Source organism: Python bivittatus, unplaced genomic scaffold (assembly GCF_059951505.1).
Source record: "Python bivittatus isolate LINGU-HERP-01145 unplaced genomic scaffold, Pbiv_v1 ctg000650_np1212, whole genome shotgun sequence".
Lineage (NCBI taxonomy): Eukaryota > Metazoa > Chordata > Lepidosauria > Squamata > Pythonidae > Python > Python bivittatus.
The window spans coordinates 724,770-740,105 of NW_028277093.1; the positions used below are offsets into that span (position 1 = coordinate 724,770).

A 15,336-nucleotide genomic window follows, 5' to 3' on the forward strand; every position below is an offset into this window, starting at 1 on the left:
GCAGAATGTAATAGTGCTGTTTCTAAGCAACATGGAATGGGGAATCTAGGGTTCAAGTCACTGAGCAGTCACACTCAGCTTCAGCCTACCTCTCAAGGCTGTTGTGGAAAAACACCCGGATTAAATATCTACGCTGAGACAAACTTATGAGAAGTAATTCACACTTCAGTATCTTCTCTTCTTTTAAGATCATTTATAGCAAAATAGGATAGCATTGATAAAAGTTTCTTAGCAGCATTATGAGGTGGCTTATCTTTGCTTATTTTGGTAAGGTTTTTTTATTTCCCAGGCTAGCCAACATTCATGGGATTTCACATGCAGTATATGGTTTTAACATTACTATCAGCTATAGCTCTGAAGCCACTCGATCATAAACAAACAACATGCCATACTTGGCAGGACTGATTCTGATTAGCTTCTGAGTCTTTCCACCTGCTGACACTTAAGTAATTAACAGTGATGCTAAGAAAATGGTCGAGACAGGAAAAAGTAGAAGACACTTAGTGAAAATTAAAAGGAATAGCCCTTTTTTTCACTTCAGACTTTTGGAATTCATCTTTCCAAATACCTTTGTGTTGTGCAGGACTGTTTAAAACTAGTTAAATAATCAAATTAAAAAGCAAAATTCAAAATCAGGTAATTGAAAGAAGAGTATTTCAGAAATAGAGTTTCCAGGTAAGAATCCTTAAAATTCCAAGCACAACAAAAGGATTCTAACTGGGCTATAGAAAAGATTGTAATGAAATGCCACTTAAAAAGGATTCTAAATACAAGTTGTGCCCAAAGTGTTTTGTTGCCAAACCACTTCAGTGTTTTGTAGTATTTTCTAACCATCTGATTTATATCTAGATTTGGTTGCCACCAATGCAGCATAGGCATCATTAGCATAATTTCCTTCCCATCTGCACTTCCTTAGCTCCCATTGAGTTAATAGCTCAGACCACAGAGCTTCTATAGAAGCTGATGAGAAGCAGAGATTGGGTTCTGCATCACCTGGACATGGATGCCACAATACAGATGTCTGGATGGGTTCTCCTGGCACTTCATGAAGGTGTTGAATTGATTGACCCCTGTGGGGACACCACAGTTCATTGGCTAAAACATCAGAGAGGCATCAGGAAGGGCCTGAGCCATTGATTGATGGTATGTCCTAAACCCATCTTCCCATTGATCCTGAAGGATGCTGGGCTAGTTTCACTGAATGGCTCTGAAAGTCCTAAAGAATCAGTCAGGTTGGTAAAATGTGCCAAATGTTTCATCTATCAAAGGTTGTAAATTCTGTCCGTTTTCTTCCATAAATGTTATACTATGTAGAGGACATGCACGTAATCCATTGTAAATCTTTCCTTTGGGAATTGAGAACTTGCAAATCCTTCCTTAGCTTGTCTTTTAAAAGATAAATTATGTTTTCTTTTTTTTAGGGTCACACATCCTTTGAGGAAGTGGCTGTATATTTCTCTGAGGAGTGGGCCCTGCTGGATCCCCAGCAAAAAGCCCCGCATAGAGAAGTGATGCTGAAAACCTGAGGAATGCGGCCTTGCTGGGTGAAGGTTCCTGCTCTGCACTCAGATGTTTAAAGGAAGCATTGATGGCCAGACATGACTGGCTACTTCTCATAAAGATCTCTTCCTCCTGCATGCCTGGGTAGCAGAAGATGGTCTGCTTTTCTCCTGCTCTGTGGAAGGCAAGAGGTCAGAACCTCGATGTGACATCTGATGAGAAACAGGGATCAGTCAGTTCAACACCTTCATGAAGTGCTGGGAGAATCCATCCAGGCATCTGGTAGTTGAGATGGTTCTCTTTAGCAAATGTTTTTTTAATCTCACTAAGGCTTCAGCTTTAGTTGGTGGTGGCACCGTTGTAGCCTCTGACTATGTTGCCTACACGGGTATGTGTTATCAAAGTTTGCTAATTGCTATATTTACAGTGTCTTTATTTTACTGTCTTGGAGCATACACGATCCTTGTTTTCTCTAAAGAAGTAAAAGTTCTGCTCTCAGGTAAATTTGTCTCAGGATTTGTCTAAATAGAAATATTAACTATTCCATACCCTAAAGCAAGTACCTTTCCAACTTGATCTTCCATTTTGGTGGTGCACTGTTTGGCTTTTTTTCTTGTTTGTTGATTTTGCATCCAAGGTATCCAGTTATAACTGCAGCCATGCTGTGCATTAGTTGGTTTTTTCCTTGCAGTGAGCTGGTGCTTATATTTGATATTACAATATTGGCATCGTTTATTACTTGTTCTAGCTGTTTCTTTGTAACAAGCTTCAACGCAGGCAACCTTACTCTGTGGTTTTTGTGCTGTTCTAGATGCTCAGTTATTCTTTGTTTCAATTCCTCTTGTTTTTTAGATAGAGAGATTTGTTCTTTCTGAGGAGAAGGCTCTTCTTTCTGAGCTACTTCTGGCAAGGCTTCGGTTTCTTTGCCCTGGGTAGCCCTTTGCAGTTCTTCCGATTCTCCTTCTGTGAATACTTTATTTCGTGTTATAAACTGACACTGATCTCTAGCTTCTGTTCTGCTATTTCTGATTCTGGATGTTGTTCTTTCCAGAAGTGGTGCATTTTTTCGGATATCCTCTTCTCGTTGTACTTGATTTGTAATAGCAGATCATTTTTTCTTTGTTTGCAGTCTTTCTATAATTGCGACAGGTCAGCGACTTTTCTTTCAGTAGTCCTGCAGCTGCTGGCCCTGGTTGCTCAGCCAACAGCCCTGAGTCCTGTAGCCCAATTCTCACCAGATGTCCAGGAACTACAACGGCTAGGGCGGTCCTCAGATGACGGCCGATCCGGTGTGGGTTTCTGTAGAACATCTGGCAAAGACCCACCACATCCATGCATAGAGCAAGGGTTGGACGGGATGGTCTCTGAAGTCCCCCCACACCATCGCTTTCAGAGGCCCGGGCGCTGCCTGCAGGCCCCACCAGGGGGCGCTCTCCTTGCTGCCAAGTCACTGAGTGCCACTGAGCATGTTCCGCCCCGACTGCCTGGCTCGGGAGCACCGGCTGCGAGTTCCGCCCAGGCAATCAGAGGGGAGGGTGGGCAGCTGGGCGTCCCATGACTCAGAGCCTCCCCGGGAGGGGGAACTGCCCCCTTCCACCCGTAGGCAGAGCCTCCACGGCCGGTTCTTGCAGAAGGAGGAGGAAAGCGTGGCTCCCCTCCAATCCTGACCACCTGATTCCCCGAAAGGGTTTGCTGGACTCCGAATCCCGAGGTTTGAGGGGAGGGGGAGACCCCCCCATTCCTGCTCCTGGCCTGCGCATGCAAGAGATCCCACCCTGGGGGCAGGGAAGGAGTTGGGTGGGAGGGGGGAGGAAGCCTAAAGATACAGCGTGCTCACATTGTGCACAACCCAGGTTTGCTTCCCACCGTTTCTAGCAAACAAGAATCTGGGAAAGGGGATTTCCTGCCTGGCGCTCTCCACCAAACGGTCTTGTTCCAAGCTCTTTTGGGAGGAGGTTGAAAGGTCCAATTCTGTGCCACAAATGTCTTGATGGTTGGGCTGGAAAGACCCCCAAGACTTTTTCCATTGCCAGTGGAGCTGAGCTGCACCAAAATGAGGGCTGGTCTCTGGGAAGTGGGGAGGTAGGGAGGGACAGACAGACAGACGTTGCACTGAGCCTGAAACATCTCTTGATTTGTCCCCCCTCCAAACTGTTACTTTGCCTTGATTTTGATGAAGCAATCAGTTACTAAGTGAGAACAGTCTGTGTAATTGCTGAAGTTTGCTTTCCTTTCCACTTCAGATGCCAAAGCTGGAGGCCACTTGAGAGCTGAATGGCTTCAAAACTTCTCCCGGGCTCTCTGTGCAGTTCATGCAGATCCTAGGACTGAAAAGACCTTTGGAGGCCCAGGAGATCCGCAGGCCCCTTCTGGATCTATGTTAGAGAACGGACCGAACATGGACGCAAACCAGCCAGCGTGCGAGGGAGTGGGAAAAGGCTGTGCTGCTGCTCAGCCCGGGAGCTGTGGGGAGGTCTGGGCAGGAACTGGGCAGAGGGTCCTGGAGGAGGAAGCCCTCAGCTCTGAGATCCAGCACTGGCACTTCAGGAACAGTCCCTTTCAGGAGGCCGAGGGGCCGCGAGAGCTTTGCAGCCGCCTTCACCGCCTTTGCTGGGGGTGGCTGCAGCCAGAGAAACACACCAAGGCCCAGATGTTAGACCGAGTGATCTTGGAGCAGTTTCTGGCTGTCCTGCCCATGGAGATGCAGCGCTGGGTGCGGGAGTGCCGGGCGGAGACCAGCTCCCAGGCGGTGGCCCTGGCCGAAGGCTTCCTCCTGAACTGGGCAGAGAAGGAGCAGGAAGGGTGCCAGGTGAGAGATGCTCATCTTGGGAAATATGAAGGGGTACTAATGTGTTTGAATTCTTACATGTCTCCCTAACAGAGTTTCTGGAATTAATGATACAACAAGATATGTAGAGATCATTAGGGAAAATGTGCCTGTGTTGTTCCAGAGGACGTATTTTGAGAAATTGTTCCATTGTCCTCTTCCATCCCCACTGATGGACAGAGCGCTTGCAATATTGTGGGCAAAAAATGAAAATCCAGTTCTTCTTATGTTCTGTTCTCTTAACTCCTCTTCTTTGCCTGTATTTCAGGTTCTGTGGTCTTTCCTGGAAGTGAGCACTAATTGTCCTGAGGAAAGGGTGGATCCTGAAAATCCCACTCAGGAGTCGTGTCTCAGAGAGATCTCCAAGGAGGAAGGTCAACATCAGGATGCCTCACTAGGTAAGGGAAGATCCTTCTATGGGGTTGGAGGTTTTCCAGAGAGATTCTACTTATTCTTAATTCTCTGTATCTTCTCATGTCTAATTGTTGGACTTACTAAGGTGACCCAAGAGGAAAGACTTAACTCTCCCTCTTCAAGCTAGAAGGCTTAAGTCCCATGAAGGAAGTCCCTCCCTTAAGTCCATGCATTACCTTCAGGTGATTCCTCATTTGCAGAAGACAGACTTCTTCTGGGGAATGCCGTGGGTTGCATTCTGACTGCTCCATCCTGAGATACTTCTCTTTGTTCTCAGAGATGGGGAGGGGAGCAACCTCTCTTTGGCCTTTCTTGATAGATAATTTCTAGTAAATTCTCACACATATCCCTGCTGGACCATCTCCGACACCATCTGTCCTTGCAGGCATGTTGCTAAGGTGACAGATTTTCATCAGTTGCCCATCCATATGGAACATAATGGTATCAAGCTCCGGGGAGTGAATACTTTGCTTGCCAAGAGTATACTTCCTTGTCTTGTTCCTGTCCAAAAGGCTACTAGAAACATCTGATTGGAGTTTGTTCCCCAGTGCATGGTGGGGCTGTGGTCTTCTTTTATTCTTGGCTCCCAAGATGGGGCTTATGGGAGGCCATCAAAGGCAGATGTGGTAGGACTGACGGATGGAGGTTTCCTCCACAGGACAGGAAGAAGTCTTAAGTCATGCCCTCAAGCTAGAAAAGATGGAGTTAATCCCTTTCCTATCAGCTCCATTTCTGGTGACAACCACAAGGCTTCTTCCATCCCGTCTCTCTCCTTCCCAGGGAAGAAAATGGAGTCGCCATTGTTCATCAGATCATCTCCTTGTACTGGTGAAGCTGAAAGAGCAGTTGGACTGGCAGCTCAGGTAGAAAGAAAAAGATCAGAGGCTAATATGGGGGAGCATTTGGAGACCTCCAGTTTCATTTGGGGTCTCAGTATGTGATACTGGTGTTCCTGAGTGACGCAGGACAGGGAAATTAGGATTCAAGTTAGTGATCAGTCACACTCAGCTTACCTCTGAAGACAGTTTTGGAAATATATTGAATTCTTTTGTGGTTATGTACTGCTGGACTCAAAAAATGACACCTGGCAGTTCACACTATAAAACATAAGAACCAATAAAACAAAACTAACAGGCAAACGATGATCTCCTCTGGAACAGTACCATCTCTGATCACTTTTGGAAGGCCAGTAATGAGGCTGTCAACCTAATTTGCAGAAATACAATGGGATAAAAGATCTACACTGAGAGTTATTCCTTCTTTTCAAAAAGTTCAGAGCTTTCTGGAGTATAAGGAGGTTCACAATAAAGGGTAAAGACCAAAGACACCCCTGACTCCAGCTTGGCTTTCAACAACTCCATCCATGCCTGTTTTGGGCTGCATTACAGAAGTGTATATACTCTTTGTATATACTCTTCCCAGCTTTTTTGACTGTTTTATCTAGGAAAGAGATAACGGAGTTAGTGGTCCCTCAACCACTGAATCTGGGTCTGAATCTGCTTACCTGAGAGGATCACCTGAGGACATCTGAAGTTGCCACCGGCTGAGGCCCCCTTTTCCGTAACTAAATCTTTCAGGAGAGAGGAGTACAGTTAATACACAACTTTGCTACCTCAGGGATCATCTTCTTCAGGGAGAACCTGCCATGCTACATGGGCTAGCTATAGAGGATGTTGTGTGTAACCACTTCTTGAGAGATCAGGGGATGGTTTTACCACATAGCATGTTGAATCCAGCTAGGGAACTGTCCAATTAAGCATTATAACTCTGTACTTTTAGGATTTGCAGATCAAAGGAGATCTTGCAAATTCTTCTCTAGTCTGCTAACAGGGATTCTTCCTCATTCAGGGTCCTGTGTCCTTTGAGGAGGTGGCTGTTTATTTCACCAGTGAAGAGTGGTTGCTGCTGGATTCCAGCCAAAAGTCCCTGCACCGAGAAGTCATGTTGGAGACGTCTAGGAGCGTGGCCTCCTTAGGTAAGGGTTCCTCTGGAGGAAAATTAAGTCAGAGTGAGGAGTCACTAGACTGTTTTCTGTTATTTACAGCTTAGGAGAGCTGTGCAGGTCTTGTTAAAAATTTCATCTCTTTCCTCTTTCCCTCTTATATTAATTCTAGTCCACGTTCATGGTCTTCTAAGTATCACCGTTTCATTTAGAAGAAAGAGATCACTCTAATATTAGAGAGAGAGTTTAAAATACAGTTGTACTTATAACTGCTGCTGAATATCAGAAGCCACTGCTTTGTATCCTTTTTCTTTCCTTTCTATTTTTCTTTAACTTTTTTTTTTTGCACTTTTGCTTTCTCTTTGCTTTCTTTCCTTTTCTCTTTTCTTTACATTAATTTATATTAGTTTTTACCTTCTGCTTTAAAAGTTTTAATAAAATCAAGCAGTCTTGGGATCTTCTTTGGGTTCCCTATCAATACTGCAAAGCTACTGGGAAGATAATTTGGGAACGGATTTTTTGCTTATTTCACTTGTCCTAATCAACGCCATATATTCTCCTACAATGATATTGCAATGATGTGTATGTTGTGGCACTGGATGCAAATCAGGTGCATCACATCTGACATCTGACTTTTCTGGCTTCTTCCCCCTCAAGCAGTTGATGAGCAGAAGAATGAAAATTATCAAGAGCCAAGTGTAGTGCTATCACAAATAATTAAAACTGAAATACCAGAAGAAATGTCTGCAAACAAGTGGGGAAGGAGGAGATATTGGAGAGAAAAGTCCACTTTTGAATATGCGGAAATGGATCACTTCCTGACCCAACGTGATTTCAAGGAAAGTAGTTTGGGAAAGTGTCGACAAAGTGGGAAGACATTCAAATCAAAATCCAATGTCAAGAACCACTGCAAAATTGGAAACAGCGTCTGGAATAATAATAACACTACTCCCCATAAAATGATCCATGTGAGGGAGAAGCCCTATAAATGTGTGGACTGTGGAAAGAGCTTTAGGTGGAGAAGTAATCTAACTGCCCATAAAAGAATCCATTCAGGGGAAAAACCCTATAAATGCATAGACTGTGGAAAAAGCTTCACTATGAACAGTTCCCTTATTTTTCATAAAAGGATCCATACGGGAGAGAAACCCTATAAATGCATAGAGTGTGGAAAAAGCTTCAGTATGAACAGTTCCCTTACTTCTCATAAAAGGATCCATACAGGAGAGAAACCCTATAAGTGCATACAGTGTGGGAAGAGCTTCATCCAAAGCAGTGATCTTGCTTTCCATAAAAGGATCCATACAGGAGAGAAACCCTATAAATGCATAGAGTGTGGGAAAAGTTTCAGGAAAAACAGTGTCCTTGATTCCCATAAAAGGGTCCATACAGGAGAGAAACCATATAAATGCATGGAATGTGGAAAGAGCTTCAGTCATAGTGGTTCCCTTACTTCCCATAACAGGATCCATTCAGGAGAAAAACCCTATAAATGCATGGACTGTGGAAAAAGTTTCAGTATGAACAGTTCCCTAACTTCTCATAAAAGGATCCATACAGGAGAAAAACCCTACAAATGCATAGAGTGTGGAAAAAGCTTCAGTATGAACAGTTCCCTTACTTCTCATAAAAGGATCCATACAGGAGAGAAACCCTATAAGTGCATAGAGTGTGGGAAGCGCTTCATCCAAAGCAGTGATCTTGCTTCCCATAAAAGGATCCATACGGGGGAGAAACCCTATAAATGCATGGAGTGTGGAAAGAGCTTCAGGAACAGCAATTATCTGACCTCCCATAAAAGGATCCATTCAGGGGAAAAACCGTATAAATGCCTGGAGTGTGGAAAGAGCTTCAGTATGAACAGTTCCCTGACTTCTCATGAAAGGATCCATACAGGAGAGAAACCCTATAAATGCGTAGACTGTGGAAAAAGTTTCAGTATGAACAGTTCCCTTACCTCTCATAAAAGGATACATACGGGAGAGAAACCCTATAAATGTATAGAGTGTGGGAAGAGCTTCAGCCAAAGCAGTCAGCTTAGTTCCCATAAAAGGATCCACACGGGAGAGAAACCCTATAAATGCCTGGAGTGTGGAAAGAGCTTTAGGAACAGCAATTATCTGACCTCCCATAAAAGGATCCATTCAGGGGAAAAACCCTATAAATGCATGGACTGTGGAAAAAGCTTCAGTATGAACAGTTCCCTGACTTCTCATAAAAGGATCCATACGGGAGAGAAACCCTATCAGTGCACAGTGTGTGGAAAGAGCTTTAGCCAAAGTACTCAGCTTACTTCCCATAAAAGGATCCACACAGGGGAAAAACCATATAAATGCATAGACTGTGGGAAAAGCTTTAGTATGAACAGTTCACTTATAAATCATAAAAGGATCCATATGGGAGAGAAACCACATAAATGCATGGAGTGTGGGAAGAGCTTCATCCAAAGCTGTGACCTTGCTTCCCATAAAAGGATCCACACAGGAGAGAAACCCTATCAATGCACAGAGTGTGGAAAGAGCTTCACCACAAGCTGTAATCTTAGTTCCCATAAAAGTGTCCACACAGGAGAGAAACCCTATCAATGCCTAGAGTGTGGGAAGAGCTTCAGGAAGTGCAGTGTCCTTACTTACCATAAAAGGATCCATACAGGGGAAAAACCTTATAAATGCACAGACTGTGGGAAGACCTTCAGTGGGCATGGCCACTTGACTTCTCATAAAAGGATTCACACAGGACTGAAACCCTACAAATGCCTGGAATGTGGAAAGAGCTTCAGTTATAGTGATTCCCTTACTTCCCATAAAAGGATCCACACAGGGGAGAAACCATATAAATGTATGGATTGTGGAAAGAGTTTCAGTCAGAGCAGTCACCTTACTTGTCATAAAAGGATCCACTCAGGGTTGAAGCCATATGTATGCAATGAATGTGGGAAGAGTTTGAGTACAAGCAGATCCCTTACTTATCACATTAATGTCCACAGAAGGAACAAACTATATCAGTGCACAGAGTGTGGGAAGAGCTTCAAGTTGAAAAGTCACCTAACTTCTCATAAAAGAATCCACACAGGGGAGAAACCATAGAAATGGTCTGAATGTAGAAGGAGTTTTTGTGAAAACAGGACCCTTACTTCTCATGAAGGAATCTGCAGAGGGGAGAAAAAGATATGCATGCATGGAGTATGGAAAGAACTTCAGGTGGAACAATCAACTTACTACCCATAAAAGGATGCATTCATGGGAAAAACCCTTTAAATGCGTAGACTGTGGGAAGAGCTTCAGTATAAACAGTTCCCTTACTTCCCATAAAAGGATCCATACAGGAGAGAAACTCTTTAAATGCATAGAGTGTGGGAAGAGCTTCAGTTCAAATGGTTCCCTTACTTCTCATAAAAGAATCCATACAGGAGAGAAAAATAGGCATGCATGATATCTGGACAATACTTCAGGTGGAGCAATCTACTTCCCATTAAAGGACCCTCATGGAGGAGATGCTTTTAGGGACTGAAGTGTCCTTAATTCCTCTAAAAGGATCCAGTATGTTATGAAACATATAAAGGCATGGAACCCAAAGAGTCAACCCGTTGAGCTGCCTTTCTGCCCATAAAAGGATCCACTCTAAGGATCCCGTAAGTACAAGGATCCTGTGGAAAGAGGTTGAGGTGACCAGTCTTCCTTCTTTTGGAGGATTGCCATAGGAGAAACAGAATAAATGTATGGATTATGGAAAGAGCTCCCCAGGATAGATTTCTTAATATCAGAGGTATTACCTAATCAGTTAGGTCCAGGTCATGAGAATCTCTTACTAAATTGTTGCACTCATTATGTCAAAAAGCTCTCAAAACCTCTTCCTGATCAAGCTCCTTTATCTAGGCAGAAGCAACATCTGAAGCAAGTCTGGGATCAGGCTTCAGGCTTTGGAGAGAAATGGCATATGCAAGCAAAGCGGGGGGGGGGGGGGAATGAGAGTATTTTAGCTCTAATTGTATTGAAAATACCAGCCTTCGTTAAACACGTAGCAACATCCTTAAGCTATTGATTCTTTTTTCATATAACCCAATGTACATAGCTGTGGTTTATCAGTGAAAATTCTCCAAATGTTTATATGTACGTGCCTGTTTAGTATGTCTCTGGATGCAAAATTGCATTAATCCTGCTGAGGGAGGAAGGAGTTCAGTCAAGCTATTTCTCTTTATGTCTTCATTTCTCTGAGTAAAGCAACCAAAATCTTTTATTATCAATACCATTCAGCTTAAGGGGAACTTTATGGATTTTTTTGGGGGGGGGATGAGTGTTACATTCCCAAACCACTGTATTTCTCAAGGTTTTCAATGTCACTTTAGTGCCACTGTATTATTTTGTGATATCAAGGTGATGAGAAAGGTCAATTGTATTTGAGATTTTAGGGGACTATGGCATTGTAAATTTGAGAAATTTCGTCTTACTGACATGATTGTGACTCTCGGTGCTTTTTATCTTAATACAGCTTTAAAAAAAATATTTCGGTATATCCTGATTATTAACTATATTTCTCATTTTGGAGATTTAATATAGTAAATTATTGGGACCAGTTATTGCATAGTGCAAATGATGCCCCTGCTTAATATACATGGAAGAAAAAATCTAAAGAAAGAAACCAGATGAATATGAGGGAGAACATTTAGTGGGGGGAGCGGAGTGGAATAGACTGTTAGAAAGTGGTAGAAAGAAGTGGAATGAGTTCAGATCTTATTCAGTAACAAAGAATTCACACTGTGCAGACGATGGTGCATAGAAATCCGTGCAACATGCGAAAAGCATTAGCAAAGCAGATCTACCTATAAATGAAGCAACAAAGGGAGAAATCAGAGTCTATAAAATGTGGGAAGATTCATTATGCTCCTCCTTATGAATGTGTGGGATTTGATCGAACTTTCATAATTATGTAACTTTACATATATGGAGAGAAACCATGCAGCATTGAAAGTGCTTTAGTCGAAGCAATCATCTTACTTTACATCAGAGGACTCAAACGGGAACCAGAAAACTGAACCGTTCTGCAACTTTCTACAAACTTAAGGTACATTTGGCCTTTGAGTGGTAGGAAGGATTTGCACTAAGGAGTGAGGGAGGTCCAGGACAGAGTCTACATTTAATTACATTTACCTTTCCATTGAATAGAATTGAATAATATATTAATTTCGTAAGTCAACTTAATTAAATGTATGTATTATTGTCCAGTTAGCTATTTAACCCTTTCCCTCCAGGTTAAAAATTAGAACTTAAGGATGGTATTATGAAGGGTCTTTGGGGGCCACATTCAAGCTTTGAAGAGTCTGTGGTTGAGGACATCTTCTGCCAACACACCATGTTTGAAATGGTTTAATGGGCATTCAGGAACCTACTGAAAAGAGCCCTTATTTAAACACGGCCTGTGTGGGAAGTCAGTGCGGAGAGTCATCCTGTGGAGACCTTCAGAGGAGACGTATACGCAACATGTCCGTGTACTGAACCCGCCTTTCTCAGCACACTAAGCCACAGTGATCAGTCTTTGTCTCATTTATTTCTTTTTCTACATTTGTGGTTTCCTTGGGGAGCACCAGGCGGGGACTCCCTCTTCCCTCCTCTTCTTCCCACAGTGAAAGCCCCGTGAGGAGGCCTGGGCTGAGAGAGGAACTGGACCAAAGACACTCGGAGCTCCCAAGGCTGAGGGCAGTCTGGAATCAGGTCTCCTAGTCCTATACTCCACCACATGGAGGAGCCTCATCTGAGGGAGTCGAGGCTGAGGCCTTGAAATGGCAATTGAAACGGATTGTTTCAGTCAGGCCGCCTTGGTCACAGAGCAGCAACTGGGGTCCAGCTGGGGTTTTCCTGGCAGAGAAGCCACTGAAATAAGGGGTTTCTGCCCCCAAGTGTGGCCATGCTGCCAATCTTGCTTCCTTTTGGGTTGCAGACTTCTTCCTGTCTGAACCAGGGACATTTTTGACATGGGAGTCCCCAAGAGCCTTGATGGGGGGCTGGAAAGTGACTTAAGGGGGAGGACATGGGGGGGGAGAAGGGCCCCCAGAGGGAGAAGAGGGGACCCGACAAGGCCGTGCCCAGAGTGGGGTGTGACCTACAAGGAAGAGGCCCAAGTTGTGAGGAGCCAAGGAGGAGCTTCTCTGGGCGGCCCAATTCATATTGTTAGGTCTTCCCAATAGGTTACTGAGTCTTCCCTGCCTCTGATTAAGGAAAACTCGGGAGAAGGTTTAAAGTAAAAAGAAAAACAGCTCTTTATTTGGCCAAACAAAGCAACCAGGTGGACCACTCCTCGGAGACAACAGGTCTCAAGAATGCCACACCCAAAAAAGCGGCAACAGCAGTATTTATACTAGTAGCAGACCATGGCAACAACCGTTATGCAAATTGGATGTCAATCATTTTTGCCCGCGAATCCCAGACATCCTATTATCTGTCATGCCTTAAGCTAATGGCGTCTCCAGCACAAGCGTGGTTCACATAAGCAAAATGGCGATGATTAGGCTAAAATGATCTGCATCCCTTTTAACTATACAAAACATTACCAAACAAGAAAAGTCCAAGAGGCTGATGGTTACCGGAGCTGCAGGCGACAGGCCTTTGGGGGTAGCCATCCCCACGCTTGATGACTTCCCTCCCTACCCCAGGCCAAGTGGCAGAGCCATTTAGGGAAATGGCTGCAACCCACCCACCTGACAGCCACTTAACCCAAAATCCCTCTCACGCTTAGCCCAGGCCACCAGATCCCAGATGCTCTGCATGTGCCAACCACCCTGGGATCCCCCATTCCTGAGAAGGTATCTCAGGGATCAACTGCTGTCTGCCCAGCAGAGTCCCAATCTCCGTTTCCCTCTTTTGACATGTCCCAAATCAAAATCTGGTGGCAACGTCTGGAGGAACACTCGGGGGCAAACTGCACATCTGGGGTATCCACATGGCCAGGGGACCCAGGTGCCATTCTCAGATATAGAGGTGCAGGTAGCTGAAGGCTTCAACGAAGACATGAAGAGTTTGCTCCTGATGTCAAACCGTTGGGCTCATAAAATCCAAAGGGATTGCAAAGGATCTCACCATGTAGGGTGGATGGATGTGAAAACAGCACCTACATTTCAGTGTAAGCAAGTGTGAAGTAATATCTGTTGGCATATGTAGTCACGCCTAGGTGGGATCTGGGAGAGGATGCTCAGAAAAGAATCTTGGAACGTGGGCCTGACGGGCTGTTTGTCTATTGGGGCTGTTTGTGGGGCCCCGACAGATTAGGAATTTCCTGTGTTGCTCCTGCTTGTTCCGGTTTGATTAGATATGCGACTAGTTAAACGCTGAACTATAGTACCCTTTGCCTCATTAAAATAGTGAAAAACACACCCCTGGGAGTAAACATGAGATGCTAATGAGCCCCCCTCATGACTTCTTGTGGGGTACATAGTTGTAGTACGTATGTGCATCGCATCATTCACCCGTGGATTTGTTTCAGCCAGTAGGAGTTGTGATGCACGTTGCCTGCTTAGCAAAGCACATGGAAATCTTTGGACAAGGCCCCTCTGTGCACTCCATGTGGATTTCAGTCCCGAGAGCACCTCTTTGCTTCTGTACAGAAATGAAGTGGGAAAGCCTTCCCTCGACTCTGTGCGTAATTTGGCCCTCTCTCGCACCAGGTGAAAACGTGCCCCAGACAGTTGGTCACCCCGTGGCCAACAGGAATCCGAAGGAAAGTCTGATCCAGGCGTTTTAAAAATAGACCAAAATCATTCTTGAAAATCACTAGGGAGGGAATTGAAAATAGAATGTATAGTTGCTACACAGCGATGCTCTTATGATGAGAGATTGTCCTCCATCGGCCTCCAAACAGGTGACAAATTAAAATTTACCTGTTAGGATGGATTTCTGATACCAAGATAAACAAGGAGCCAGAACCTAACCTGAAGCCCCAACCCTTTCATTTTTCTACTATATTACTGTGATTCAGTGTTATGAAGTTGGATTTCTACTCTGGTTTATGGAATAATCAGTAAATATAAAAAATCTTCTCCAGAGGTTATTGCTTCCCAACAAACAGCTTGGAAGCTCTGCTCACTCAAATGCCAACTCCTCTTCCCTGTTTAGAATTGCCATTTATAAAGCTTTTTGTAAAAGCAATTTTATGTGTAGCAAGACCTGCAAAACAGCCATTTCTCTTTGCATTTTTTCATTTAGTTTGTGCATATCTACAGTAAATTAACTGAGAAAAATAAATTTATTTTTGAAAATAATCCTTGACATAGTAAAATACAAATCTATAAACACTGATCTGCGATGCTTAAACCCACAGTGCACCCCTCCTACCAAAATTAATAACTTAATTGGGTGCTTGTTATTCTTAATATTTTACAAACCAGCAGGGGGGAAAGAAAGTTGGATAAAAAGAACAGCAATGGCCAAATTAAAGAAGGGAAAGCAAGAAGGGAGACAGAATTTTAAAGGTAAGGGGGAAGAAAGCAGATCTGTGAAAGAACCTGGAACTTGTACTTCTTCCCGCAGCCAAGGAGTGTTGTGAGTGACCAGCCAGAGAAAAAGACATGGAAAGTCAGGTGTGAAGAGATGTAGGAGTGGGAGAAGTCATCCTCGATCAGAGCATGAAGCAGCTGGTTCAGCTTCCACATAATTAAGAAATTGTT

At 43.9% G+C, this 15,336-nt stretch overlaps 1 protein-coding gene across 1 annotated transcript in view; it reads left to right on the forward strand.

The window, feature by feature from the left end:
- Window positions 1–9,999, forward strand: part of LOC148214455 (uncharacterized) — a 55,181-nt gene extending 45,182 nt beyond the window's left edge. Inside the window, exons 11-15 of the mRNA XM_088151213.1 lie at window positions 3,744–4,309; window positions 4,596–4,725; window positions 5,522–5,604; window positions 6,590–6,716; window positions 7,341–9,999. Coding sequence (XP_088007339.1) covers window positions 3,744–4,309; window positions 4,596–4,725; window positions 5,522–5,604; window positions 6,590–6,716; window positions 7,341–9,769 — 3,335 coding nt within the window. The 3' untranslated portion in view covers window positions 9,770–9,999. The remainder of the gene's footprint in view (window positions 1–3,743; window positions 4,310–4,595; window positions 4,726–5,521; window positions 5,605–6,589; window positions 6,717–7,340) is intronic.
- The last annotated feature ends 5,337 nt before the right edge of the window (window positions 10,000–15,336 follow it).